Source organism: Mizuhopecten yessoensis, unplaced genomic scaffold, assembly GCF_002113885.1.
Source record: "Mizuhopecten yessoensis strain PY_sf001 unplaced genomic scaffold, ASM211388v2 scaffold8935, whole genome shotgun sequence".
Taxonomy (NCBI): Eukaryota; Metazoa; Mollusca; class Bivalvia; order Pectinida; family Pectinidae; genus Mizuhopecten; species Mizuhopecten yessoensis.
The window spans coordinates 47065-60118 of NW_018407796.1; the positions used below are offsets into that span (position 1 = coordinate 47065).

General features: G+C 37.5%; 1 protein-coding gene across 1 annotated transcript in view; it reads left to right on the forward strand.

Moving 5' to 3' along the window:
- The window catches only part of LOC110456873, a 40987-nt gene extending 30924 nt beyond the window's left edge, over window positions 1–10063 (forward strand). The window contains exons 9-10 of the mRNA XM_021507898.1: window positions 5854–6144; window positions 9882–10063. Coding sequence (XP_021363573.1) covers window positions 5854–6144; window positions 9882–9905 — 315 coding nt within the window. The 3' untranslated portion in view covers window positions 9906–10063. The remainder of the gene's footprint in view (window positions 1–5853; window positions 6145–9881) is intronic.
- The last annotated feature ends 2991 nt before the right edge of the window (window positions 10064–13054 follow it).

A 13054-nucleotide genomic window follows, 5' to 3' on the forward strand; every position in this document is an offset into this window, starting at 1 on the left:
TTGTTTCTGAAAACTTAAATATCCAGGTGAACAATACAGGCTCTGTTGTGTCTGAAAACCTAAATATCCAGGTGAACAATACAGACCTTCTTGTTTCTGACAACTTAAATATCCAGGTGAACAATACAGACCCTGTTGTTTCTGAAAACCTAAATATCCAGGTGAACAATACAGCCCCTCTTGTTTCTGAAAACTTAAATATCAAGGTGAACAATACAGGCTCTGTTGTTTCTGAAAACCTATATATCCAGGTGAACAATACAGGCCTTGTTGTTTCTGAAAACCTAAATATCCAGGTGAACAATGCAGGCCCTCTTGTTTCTGAAAACTTAAATATCCAGGGGAACAATACAGACCCTGTTGTATCTGAAAGCTGAAATATCCTGGTGAACAATACAGGTTCTGTTGTTTCTGAAAACCTAAATATCCAGGTGAACAATACAGGCCCTCTTGTTTCTGAAAACCTAAATATCCAGGTGAACAATACAGGCCCTGTTGTTTCTGAAAACCTAAATATCCAGGTGAACAATACAGGCCCTCTTGTTTCTGAAAACCTAAATATCCAGGTGAACAATACAGGCCCTGTTGTTTCTGAAAACCTAAATATCCAGGTGAACAATACAGGCCCTCTTGTTTCTGAAAACCTAAATATCCAGGTGAACAATACAGGCCCTGTTGTTTCTGAAAACCTAAATATCCAGGTGAACAATACAGGCCCTCTTGTTTCTGAAAACCTAAATATCCAGGTGAACAATACAGGCCCTGTTGTTTCTGAAAACCTAAATATCCAGGTGAACAATACAGGCCCTCTTGTTTCTGAAAACCTAAATATCCAGGTGAACAATACAGGCCCTGTTGTTTCTGAAAACCTAAATATCCAGGTGAACAATACAGGCCCTCTTGTTTCTGAAAACCTAAATATCCAGGTGAACAATACAGGCCCTGTTGTTTCTGAAAACCTAAATATCCAGGTGAACAATACAGGCCCTCTTGTTTCTGAAAACCTAAATATCCAGGTGAACAATACAGGCCCTGTTGTTTCTGAAAACCTAAATATCCAGGTGAACAATACAGGCCCTCTTGTTTCTGAAAACCTAAATATCCAGGTGAACAATACAGGCCCTGTTGTTTCTGAAAACCTAAATATCCAGGTGAACAATACAGGCCCTCTTGTTTCTGAAAACCTAAATATCCAGGTGAACAATACAGGCCCTGTTGTTTCTGAAAACCTAAATATCCAGGTGAACAATACAGGCCCTCTTGTTTCTGAAAACCTAAATATCCAGGTGAACAATACAGGCCCTGTTGTTTCTGAAAACCTAAATATCCAGGTGAACAATACAGGCCCTGTTGTTTCTGAAAACCTAAATATCCAGGTGAACAATACAGGCCCTCTTGTTTCTGAAAACCTAAATATCCAGGTGAACAATACAGGCCCTCTTGTTTCTGAAAACCTAAATATCCAGGTGAACAATACAGGCCCTCTTGTTTCTGAAAACCTAAATATCCAGGTGAACAATACAGGCCCTCTTGTTTCTGAAAACCTAAATATCCAGGTGAACAATACAGGCCCTGTTGTTTCTGAAAACCTAAATATCCAGGTGAACAATACAGGCCCTCTTGTTTCTGAAAACTTAAATATCCAGGTGAACAATACAGGCCCTCTTGTTTCTGAAAACCTAAATATCCAGGTGAACATTACAGGCCCTCTTGATTCTGAAAACCTAAATATCCAGGTGAACAATACAGGCCCTCTTGATTCTGAAAACCTAAATATCCAGGTGTACATTACAGGCCCTCTTGATTCTGAAAACCTAAATATCCAGGTGAACAATGCAGGCCCTCTAGATTCTCAAAACCTAAATATCCAGGTGAACAATACAGGTCCTGTTGTTTCTGAAAACCTAAATATCCAGGTGAACAATACAGGCCCTGTTGTTTCTGAAAACCTAAATATCCAGGGGAACAATACAGGCGCTCTTGTTCCTAAAAACTAGAATATCCAGGTGAACAATACAGGCCCTGTTGTTCCTAAAAACTTGAATATCCAGGTGAACAATACAGGCCCTGTTGTTTCTAAAAACCTAAATATCCAGGTGAACAATACAGGCGCTCTTGTTCCTAAAAACTAGAATATCCAGGTGAACAATACAGGCCCTGTTGTTTCTGAAAACCTAAATATCCAGGTGAACAATACAGGCCCTGTTGTTTCTGAAAACCTACATATCCAGGTGAACATTACAGGCCCTGTTGTTTCTGAAAACCTAAATATCCAGGTGAACAATACAGGCCCTCTTGTTCCTAAAATCTTTAATATCTAGGTGAACAATGCAGGCCCTCTTGTTTCTGAAAACCTAAATATCCAGGTGAATAATAACACACCCTCTTGTTTCTCAAAACCTAAATATCCAGGTGATCAATACAGGCTCTCTTGTTTCTGAAAACCTAGATATCCAGGTGAACAATACAGGCGCTCTTGTTTCTGAAAATTCAAATATCCAGGTGAATAATAACACACCCTCCTGTTTCTGAAAACCTAAATATCCAGGTGAACAATGCAGGCTCTCTTGTTTCTGAAAACCTAAATATCCAGGTAAACAATACAGGCCATGTTGTTTCTGAAAACCTAAATATCCAGGTGAAAAATGCAGGCCCTCTTGTTTCTGAAAACCTAAATATCCAGGTAAACAATACAGGCCATGTTGTTTCTGAAAACCTAAATATCCAGGTGAACAATACAGGCTCTCTTGTTTCTGAAAACCTAAATATCCAGGTGAACAATACAGACCCTCTAGTTTCTGAAAACTTAAATATCAAGGTGAACAATACAGGCCCTGTTGTTTCTGAAAACCTAAATATCCATGTGAACAATACAGACCCTCTAGTTTCTGAAAACTTAAATATCAAGGTAAACAATACAGGCCCTGTTGTTTCCGAAAACCTAAATATCCAGGTGAACAATGCAGGCCCTCTCGTTTCTGAAAACTTAAATACCCAGGTGAACAATACAGGCACTCTTGTTTCTGAAAACCTAAAATATCCAGGTGTGCAGTACAGGCCCACTTGTTTCTGAAAATTTAAATATCCAGGTGAATAATAACACACCCTCTTGTTTCTGAAAACCTAAATATCCAGGTGTGCAGTACAGGCCCTCTTGTTTCTGAAAATTTAAATATCCAGATGAATAATAACACACCCTCTTGTTTCTGAAAACCTAAATATCCAGGTGAAAAATGCAGGCCCTCTTGTTTCTGAAAACCTAAATATACAGGTGAACAATACAGGCCCTGTTGTTTCTGAAAACTTAAATATCCAGGTGAACAATGCAGGCTCTCTTGTTTCTGAAAACTTAAATATCCAGGTGATCAATACAGGCCCTCTTGTTTCTGAAAACCTAAATATCCAGGTGAACAATACAGGCCCTCTTGTTTCTGAAAACTTAAATATCCAGGTGATCAATACAGGCCCTCTTGTTTCTGAAAACCTAAATATCCAGGTGAACAATACAGGCCCTCTTGTTTCTGAAAACTTAAATATCCAGGTGATCAATACAGGCCCTCTTGTTTCTGAAAACCTAAATATCCAGGTGAACAATACAGGCCCTCTTGTTTCTGAAAACTTAGATATCCAGGTGAACGATACAGACCCTGTTGTTTCTAAAAACTTGAATATCCAGGTGAACAATACAGGCCCTCTTGTTTATGAAAACTTAAATATCCAGGTGAACAATACAGGCCCTGTTGTTTCTAAAAACTTAAATATCCAGGTGATCAATACAGGCCCTCTTGTTTCTGAAAACTTAAATATCCAGTTGAACGATACAGGCCCTCTTGTTTCTAAAATCTTAAATATCCAGGTGAACAATACAGGGCCTGTTGTTTATGAAAACTTGAATATCCAGGTGAACATTACAGGCCCTGTTGTTTCTGAAAACTTAAATATCCAGGTGAACAATACAGGCCCAGTTGTTTCTGAAAACTTAAATATCCAGGTGAACAATACAGGCCCTCTTGTTTCTGAGAACCTAAATATCCAGGTAAAAGATTATGATCTTTTGACTTATTTGATATAACATTTTCACATATTTCTCGATAGATTTTGTTAAAAGTTTACTCAAATCTTAAAGCCATCTTTATTATATTTAATAGCTAAAAAATGATCAATTGGGTACGTAGATCTGGATCAGAGATCTGGTTCTGGTTACAATACCCAGATCATTGGTTCTGGTTACAATACCCAGATCATTGGTTCTGGTTACAATACCCAGATCATTGGTTCTGGTTACAATACCCAGATCATTGGTTCTGGTTACAATACCCAGATCATTGGTTCTGGTTACAATACCCAGATCATTGGTTCTGGTTACAATACCCAGATCATTGGTTCTGGTTACAATACCCAGATCATTGGTTCTGGTTACAATACCCAGATCATTGGTTCTGGTTACAATACCCAGATCATTGGTTCTGGTTACAATACCCAGATCATTGGTTCTGGTTACAATACCCAGATCATTGGTTCTGGTTACAATACCCAGATCATTGGTTCTGGTTACAATACCCAGATCATTGGTTCTGGTTACAATACCCAGATCATTGGTTCTGGTTACAATACCCAGATCATTGGTTCTGGTTACAATACCCAGATCATTGGTTCTGGTTACAATACCCAAATCATTGGTTCTGGTTACAATACCCAGATCATTGATTCTGGTTACAATACCCAGATCATTGGTTCTGGTTACAATACCCAAATCATTGGTTCTGGTTACAATACCCAGATCATTGATTCTGGTTACAATACCCAGATCATTGGTTCTTGTTACAATACCCAGATCATTGGTTCTGGTTACAATACCCAGATCATTGCCATAGAGTTACCGATGGCACCTCGATAGCATACATCCAAGTAACTTAACTTCAGTGTCCATCAAGGTTATCTGAAAACTCACTTGATTGCAATGGGAATCCGGTCACTACAGTCGGGCTTTCCTAAACAAGAGGACCTCAAGTGTCCTCTTAGGTCCGGCTGACCACCCAGCGTGTGTTATCCAGGCTTCAGGCTTGGTATAACCGACTCATTAGTCAAGTATGTGAATTAAAAGAAGAAGAATTTAAAATGGAAAAATCTGGACTTTGTCGTAGATGGAAAAAAAAGGCGAAGAATATCAAAATAATTTCTAAATCAATGCTATGCTGCAATACCATCAAAATCTCAGTCTCTGGTAGACAAGTCTCACTCTGTTAAAAACAAAATCTCACTCTCTGGAAAACAAGTCTCACTCTGTCAAAACCAAAATCTCACTCTCTGGAAGACAAGTCTCACTGTCAAAAACAAAATCTCACTCTCTGGAAGACAAGTCTCACTCTGTCAAAACCAAAATCTCAGTGTCTGCTTTAGTCAGGGTTAACAGGTATGAAATTATATACTTTATGCAAATTTATGGTATACTGGATATAATCAACCTGGTGCATTTAACTTACACTTATTATCCTCAGTTCATTTGAATGAGGATATAAATATTTAGATCGGATGCATTTTTTTATGAAATGAAGAAAGGAGATAATCCTATGTAAACAGACATCTATTTATGGCTGTAACTTACCTGTAACTTACCTGATTTCCTCACAAAAAAAGACTATTTGGCAATTTATTTGTTTGAAGTAACTTGTTTGTGATAATTTCAATATGTGAAATGTGGAAATAAAATCTTAATAATGATACTTGATTTACAATAATTTCATTTATTTGTAGTGAACATTATATTGTTTGTGTTGAACCTTGTTATATTCAATATGACTTGTATGTTTGTGTTGAACCTTGTTATATTCAATACGACTTGTATGTTGACAGGAAGACTGCAGCAGCAAGACACCGATCATCATGGCCATTGACACGAGGGACTACGACCTTGTCAAAACATTTGTTAATTGTGTTGAGCAGGAAAAGGAAAAAGACATGATTCGGTGTATCCTGGAAACGTGTACCAGGGCTGGTGATACGCCCTTACACATTGCGGCGGGGGCAAACATTCTCAAACCGGACAAGGTGAAACTCTTGCGGTTACTGGTAAATCGCGGAGCCAATACCCACATAGAAAACAACATCAAACAGTTACCCGAGGACATTGCAAGTCGTGATCTGGTCAGTGTTTTGCAAGTCGTGATCATCATTGTTTTAGCAATTATTTATCCTTCCAATTTATTCTTTCTTCTTCCTGCTTTCTGTCAATCTCCCCTTATCTTTCTCATCCTTCCCTCCTTTCCTGCTGGTTTCTATACTTCCATTACCTTCCTACTCAATATCTTCCCTTCTTATCTTACCATTTTCTCCACTTGGTGGTTTACTGTCTCTCCTCTTTCTCTCCTGTCAATTTCTTTACCTTTATTCTTTCTCCTTTTCTTTTCCCTATCTCCACTCCCTGTCTTTCTCTCCCACCATTTTCTTCCCTACCATTTTTCCACATCCTTGTTGCAGCCTTCACTTTTTTTTAGCTCATCTGGCCTGAATGCCTGTATGTCGTCAGTCAAATTTGGTCTTGAGCATCCTTAGCCGCCGATTAGTTCTCAATTTGGTAAAAACGGAGGGTGTGCCCCCTCCTCAGAGCAAAAGGGGCAGGACCCAATAGGGGAAAGAGATGGAAATCATGCCCTCCTCTATACGAATGCAGGGAATTTAAATAAATTTAGTCTGGTGCAACCTTGGGGATAGGGGATTTGATTTTGTATAAACTGAGAGTGTGACCTTGGGGCAGAGGGATGGGGCTGAATAATGGAAATAGAGGGAAATCTATTAAAATCCTTCTCTTTATGTACCATTGGAGAAATTTAAACCAAATTTTGTCTAAAACATCCTTGGCCATATGTGACTCACTTTTGTATGAATGTAGAGTGTTGGATCCCTGGGGGTAGAGGGTCAGGGCCAATAGGGGGGAAAGATAAATCAATAAAATCCTTCACCTTCTGTATGAATGGGCAGGCTTTATCACCACCTTATAACCGGATATACATTAGCTAGGCATAAAGTATCACACCCTATAACCAGATATACATTAGCTAGGCATAAAGTATCACCACCCTATAACCGGATATACATTAGCTAGGCATAAAGTATCACACCCTATAACCAGATATACATTAGCTAGGCATAAAGTATCACCACCTTATAAACGGATATACATTAGCTAGGCATAAAGTATCACCACTCTATAACCGGATATACATTAGCTAGGCATAAAGAATCACACCCTATAACCAGATATACATTAGCTAGGCATAAAGTATCACCACTCTATAACCTGATATACATTAGCTAGGCATAAAGTATCACCACTCTATAACCGGATATACATTAGCTAGGCATAAAGAATCACACCCTATAACCAGATATACATTAGCTAGGCATAAAGAATCACCACCCCATAACCAGATATACATTAGCTAGGCATAAAGAATCACCACCCCATAACCAGATATACATTAGCTAGGCATAAAGTGTCACCTCCCTATAACCGGATATACATTAGCTAGGCATAAAGCATCACCCCCCTATAACCGGATATACATTAGCTAGGCATAAAGTATCACCACCCCACAACCGGATATACATTAGCTAGGCATAAAGTATCACCACCCCATAACCAGATATACATTAGCTAGGCATAAAGTATCACCACCTTATAACCGGATATACATTAGCTAGGCATAAAGAGGGGAACACTTTCATGCTTCCACGATTGGCCCAGAAGTCCAGACTCACCCCTGGGGACTAACTCTCCAGGTTATAACAATGGCTCTCCAGCTCAAGGTTGGTCCCAGAACTATTGAGACGGTTCCAGCTGTTAAAAACCTAGGGGTATACTTTGACAGTTCTCTGAACATGGAGAAACAAGTGAACGCTATTGCCAAATCCTGTTACTACCAGATCAGGAACATCGGCTGTATTCGGCAGTTTCTAACTGCAGATGCATGCAAGATTTTGGTGCATTCACTTGTTACCTCTCAGTTGGATTATGGTAACGCCATGCTCTGTGATATATCTGGCAAACTAACTAGTCGTCTGCAGAGGGTCCAGAACACTGCAGCACGGCTAGTTACTCGTACTCGAAAGAGAGAGCACATCACACCTGCGCTTTATTCGTTGCACTGGTTACCTGTACGATACAGGTCGCAGTACAAAATTCTGGTATACACATACAAGGCACTGAATGGAACAGCTCCTCAGTACCTACAGGAGCTTGTTACCCTGTATCAGCCGTCAAGATCACTGCGGTCGGAGTCAGAATCTTTGTTGTGTGTCCCAAAATCTCGTACTGTGACCTACGGAAACAGATGCTTTGGGAGGGTTTCGGCTACGTTGTGGAATAGCTTACCATCTGCTATTAGGAAGTCAAATACCCTGGCCAAGTTCAAGAGGGACATAAAAACTCACCTCTTCACGTCTGCATTTTAGAATCTTTGCAAAGAGGTCATGTAAATACCACCCTTTTATTTGTTCAATTATGTGCACATTGCTTGTTAAATGTATTAAAGTGATTGCAAGCCTTTGTTGTTTGTTTTCACAATTATAACCATTACTATTATCCATATGTTGTAAAGCACCTTAGAGTAATTTTACAAATTATATAGGGCGCTATATAAATGTTGTATATTATTATTATTATTATTATTATAGCATGGAACAGTTGAGATCCCCATACCATAACCATATACTAAATTGCTGGGCATAAAGAATACAATGTCATTCATGTTCTGGGTGTCTTACCTTCCCAAAGTGATTAATCCTTCTTGCAGCTTGTACTCCTTTGATAAACTTTTATGGTACTAAGCAGGTTTTAAGTTGAAAATAAAATACCAGATGAGCTATTATGGCCCCTTGGCCTCTTGTCTACCTTTCCCTCCCAACCATTTCGTCCCCTCCTCCTCCATTTCTCCCTCTCTTCCCCATTTCATTTCATTCCTTACATGGCAACACTTTTAAAGTAGGAAGCAACTTTATTTGACGCTGAATTTAAACAAAATACCCAGAGCTAACACATTGCTTCCATTGTAAAGTTTTGATTGAGGCCATACCATCTAAATCACCTAGGGACGAATGTTCTAAATTAGTCTACATGTAAAGTCAAGGACCAGGGCCCACTTGTATAAAACATCTCAAAGTTAAGGAAAATCTCAAGCCATGTATTGTCTATGGGAAATCTTAGACTTGAGGAAATCTCAAGAGTCGAGATGTTTTATACAAGTGGGCCCTGGATGTTTTATACAAGTGGGCCCTGGATGTTTTATACAAGTGGGCCCTGGATGTTTTATACAAGTGGGCCCTGGATGTTTTATACAAGTGGGCCCTGGAGTATTCGATGAATCCAAGTTGGTGTTGCATTGTTTATATATTCAGTGTTAGGTCAAACTATGAATTTTTAGGTGATAAAAAAAAAAAACTTGCCTCAGAATGAAGTCACACAGCCTTTCCTATAAGAAAACTACAGACATTCTGCTTGGAAAATTAAGTTTGAACATTTTCATGCTTGAAAAGAAAGACTTGCGATAAACATGTTCCCTATAGTATTTAGATTGGGAGATTGTGCTGGCAATTTTGTACAAATAATCAAGCTTAAAGGATTACTCTCCTCTGTGCTGAATTCTTTGCTCAGTATTAACATATACAATACACAGAATCAGATTTCAGTATGACATTACAAGTAGGTGACCTAGAAGTCTAGGTCAGAGTGTACTGTTCCCCATGGCAATGATGTTCTGCTGTTAAAAGGACGAATACCTTTACAACTGTATCTGCGATTAAATGTCATAGAAGTTATAAAAGCTATCAATTGGTCAGGAGCCCTTATATACCATTTAAACAACATGATTTTCTCTGTTTTTCAGTGGAAAGCTGCATTCAGATGCTGAGGATAAAGGATGACGAGATATGTGTATCACCACCTGGTATTGATAAAGAACGAAGAGATATGTGTATCACAACCTGGTATTGATAAAGGACGACGAGATATGTGTATCCCCACCTGGTATTGATAAAGAATGAAGAGGTATGTGGATCACCACCTGGTATTGATGAGGGTTGACGAGATATGTGTATCACAACCTGGTATTGATAAAGGACGACGAGATATGTGTATCCCCACCTGGTATTGATAAAGGATGAAGAGACATGTGTATCACCACCTGGTATTGAAAAAGAATGAAGAGATAAGTGGATCACCACCTGGTATTGACAAAGAATGAAGAGATATGTGGATCACCACCTGGTATTGACAAAGAATGAAGAGATATGTGGATCACCACCTGGTATTGACAAAGAATGAAGAGATATGTGGATCACCACCTGGTATTGATTAAGAATGAAGAGATATGTGGATCACCACCTGGTATTGATAAAGGATGACGAGATATGTGTATCACCACCTGGTATTGAAGTGCTTCTCTTTGACTACGTGGATATATAGGAACATTGAAACTAAAAACATATAGAAAAAAAATTCTGTTATCTGCATGTATATATGAAGACATCAGTTATGTCTAATACATTTTCATAAAGAGAAAAAATAAGCATTTTATGTATATAATATGAGTTTTGATTTAAATTTGGCTGGAACTGTATATCATTCATTGCTTCATTCTCTGCACTCATTCTCCACTAAACTAAGGGGCAGAATGGAAATCAAGTACAGAATAGCATTCTGTATCTAGTATAGTAATACCAGTCGTGTAGAAACACCGGGAATACCAGGGTAGAATAACATCCTCTGATATCTGATGTAAATCCTGGTAGACTAACATCCTCTGATATCTGATGTAAATCCCAGTAGAATAACATCCTCTGATATCTGATGTAAATCCTGGTAGAATAACATCCTCTGATATCTGATGTAAATCCCGGTAGAATAACATCCTCTGATATCTGATGTAAATCCTGGTAGAATAACATCCTCTGATATCTGATGTAAATCCCGGTAGAATAACATCCTCTGATATCTGATGTAAATCCTGGTAGAATAACATCCTCTGATATCTGATGTAAATCCCGGTAGAATAACATCCTCTGATATCTGATGTAAATCCTGGTAGAATAACATCCTCTGATATCTGATGTAAATCCCGGTAGAATAACATCCTCTGATATCTGATGTAAATCCCGGTAGAATAACATTCTCTGATATCTGATGTAATGATAAATTACTAGAGAAAATAAACTTCTTTTTTTTCAAAGTTACTGATGATACAATTAAAAGGTTTAAGAAACGATACAAAACCAATTACCTGTATTAGTAATTGACATTTATACAAGTCTGGATGCCAGATTATTATCTGAAATTTCAAACAAGTCATACATACTTGAAATTCTATGTATTTACTGATATTTTTAGTTTTTATTATTGTTTGATGAAGGCATTACTCACCATAACCTTTTGTAAATAAGAACTTACAAGTTGTCCTATGGTCACCAGAAGATTATTTCAAGTGTGAAATTCTAGATTTGTTTTTGTTTTATGTAAATAAAGCTTGCATGACATATGCATTATGTAATTTTATTGATTCAATGCTCATTGTTAAGACTTTGTTTGGTTTTATGTAAATGGAAAAATTAAAATTTCCTTAACTTGTAACGTGAAAATCAGAATATATATTTGGTATTTATATTGATTGATTAAATAATAAAACTGTTATAATGATAGACGTGCATAATATGCTTTGAAATTATTCGTTTTGTTGTGCTAAAAGGAAAGTCCATGGTTTTTCAAAAAAAAACTTTTATGTGGACAGAACTGATGGAAAATGTTATTTTTAGGATGAGCTTATTTGTGATAGATGATTTATTGCATAGAATAGCATCATAGCATCTAACCCATGTTATATCATTTAATATATGAATACACAATATTGTACTGGCCCACCAGTACCTTCATCTGTTGGGCAATAAAGATCCAGATGATACAGGCTCTCTTGGTTCTTGTAAACATATATTTCAACATATTTGGTGAATTGCACTGTATTAAGTATTTATCACGAAATGCTGGTATAAACATAAACACTAAATGTTGTGATGTATGAGCTGTTGTAATGTAGTAGAATGGCCACAGACTATACATTTTTAATGTCATGACCCAAGAGGCTAGCAAATGAAATTTGATGTTTTCTAGTTTGTTGTCTGTTGAATTTAATACCATATTTCATTGGCTATCATTTTGATAGAATTTGACAGTGAAGACAATTGCACTAATCATTTGTTATCCACACAACTTGTCTCTATAGACAGTTTCTAGTATCATACTCTACACACACAGGACAGAGGAATCAGTCAAAAGAATATTGTTTTTGAATTCATTCTATTTTCCAGTGGTAAGTTTTTCTTATGGGCTTTAGATAAAATAAGAAACAGCCTATGCCTTCTATAATGATAGGTATTACCTTTATCCTGATGGTATTTTCTGGCTGATCTCCTGATTAAAGTGTCCATTATTATACATATGTATATTAGGAAGGTGAAATACTGAAATACAATCTTGAACTTCTCTATATATGTTAGAGTTTTGGCCCCTCCTTCTTTTAGTTTTGATAAATTTTGTCAAACTTGCTAAATTCATATGTATCTGGGGAAGGTGGGGTGTCAAGGATTCATTCCATGTCCCCCCAGTAAATAGGAAATTGTGGCCCTTTATTTCTATCTACCTATCCATTCATCTCTCTGTCCATCAAAAATAATCTTGCTTTTTCACCCCTTCACATTCAAGATTCAATATACATAGCATATCGGTATAAGTTAGTCTGGTTAGAGGAAGAGACCTTTATATTCTATTTATTTTTTAGGTCAAGGTCATCTAAGATCGGTTTCTACCGAGTTTAAATGTGTATACCTATGTTAAGAATGTACCCGTTTTTATTAAAATATTTCGAAATAAAATGATACTGTCTTGAATGTTACACTTAATTGTTAGTTAATGCTTAGATAAGAAAAAACAAATACAGAAAAGAAGAGCTGTATATAATCAGTGATAACAAAGCCTGATAACCAGTCACAGCCTGATAACCAGTCACAGCCT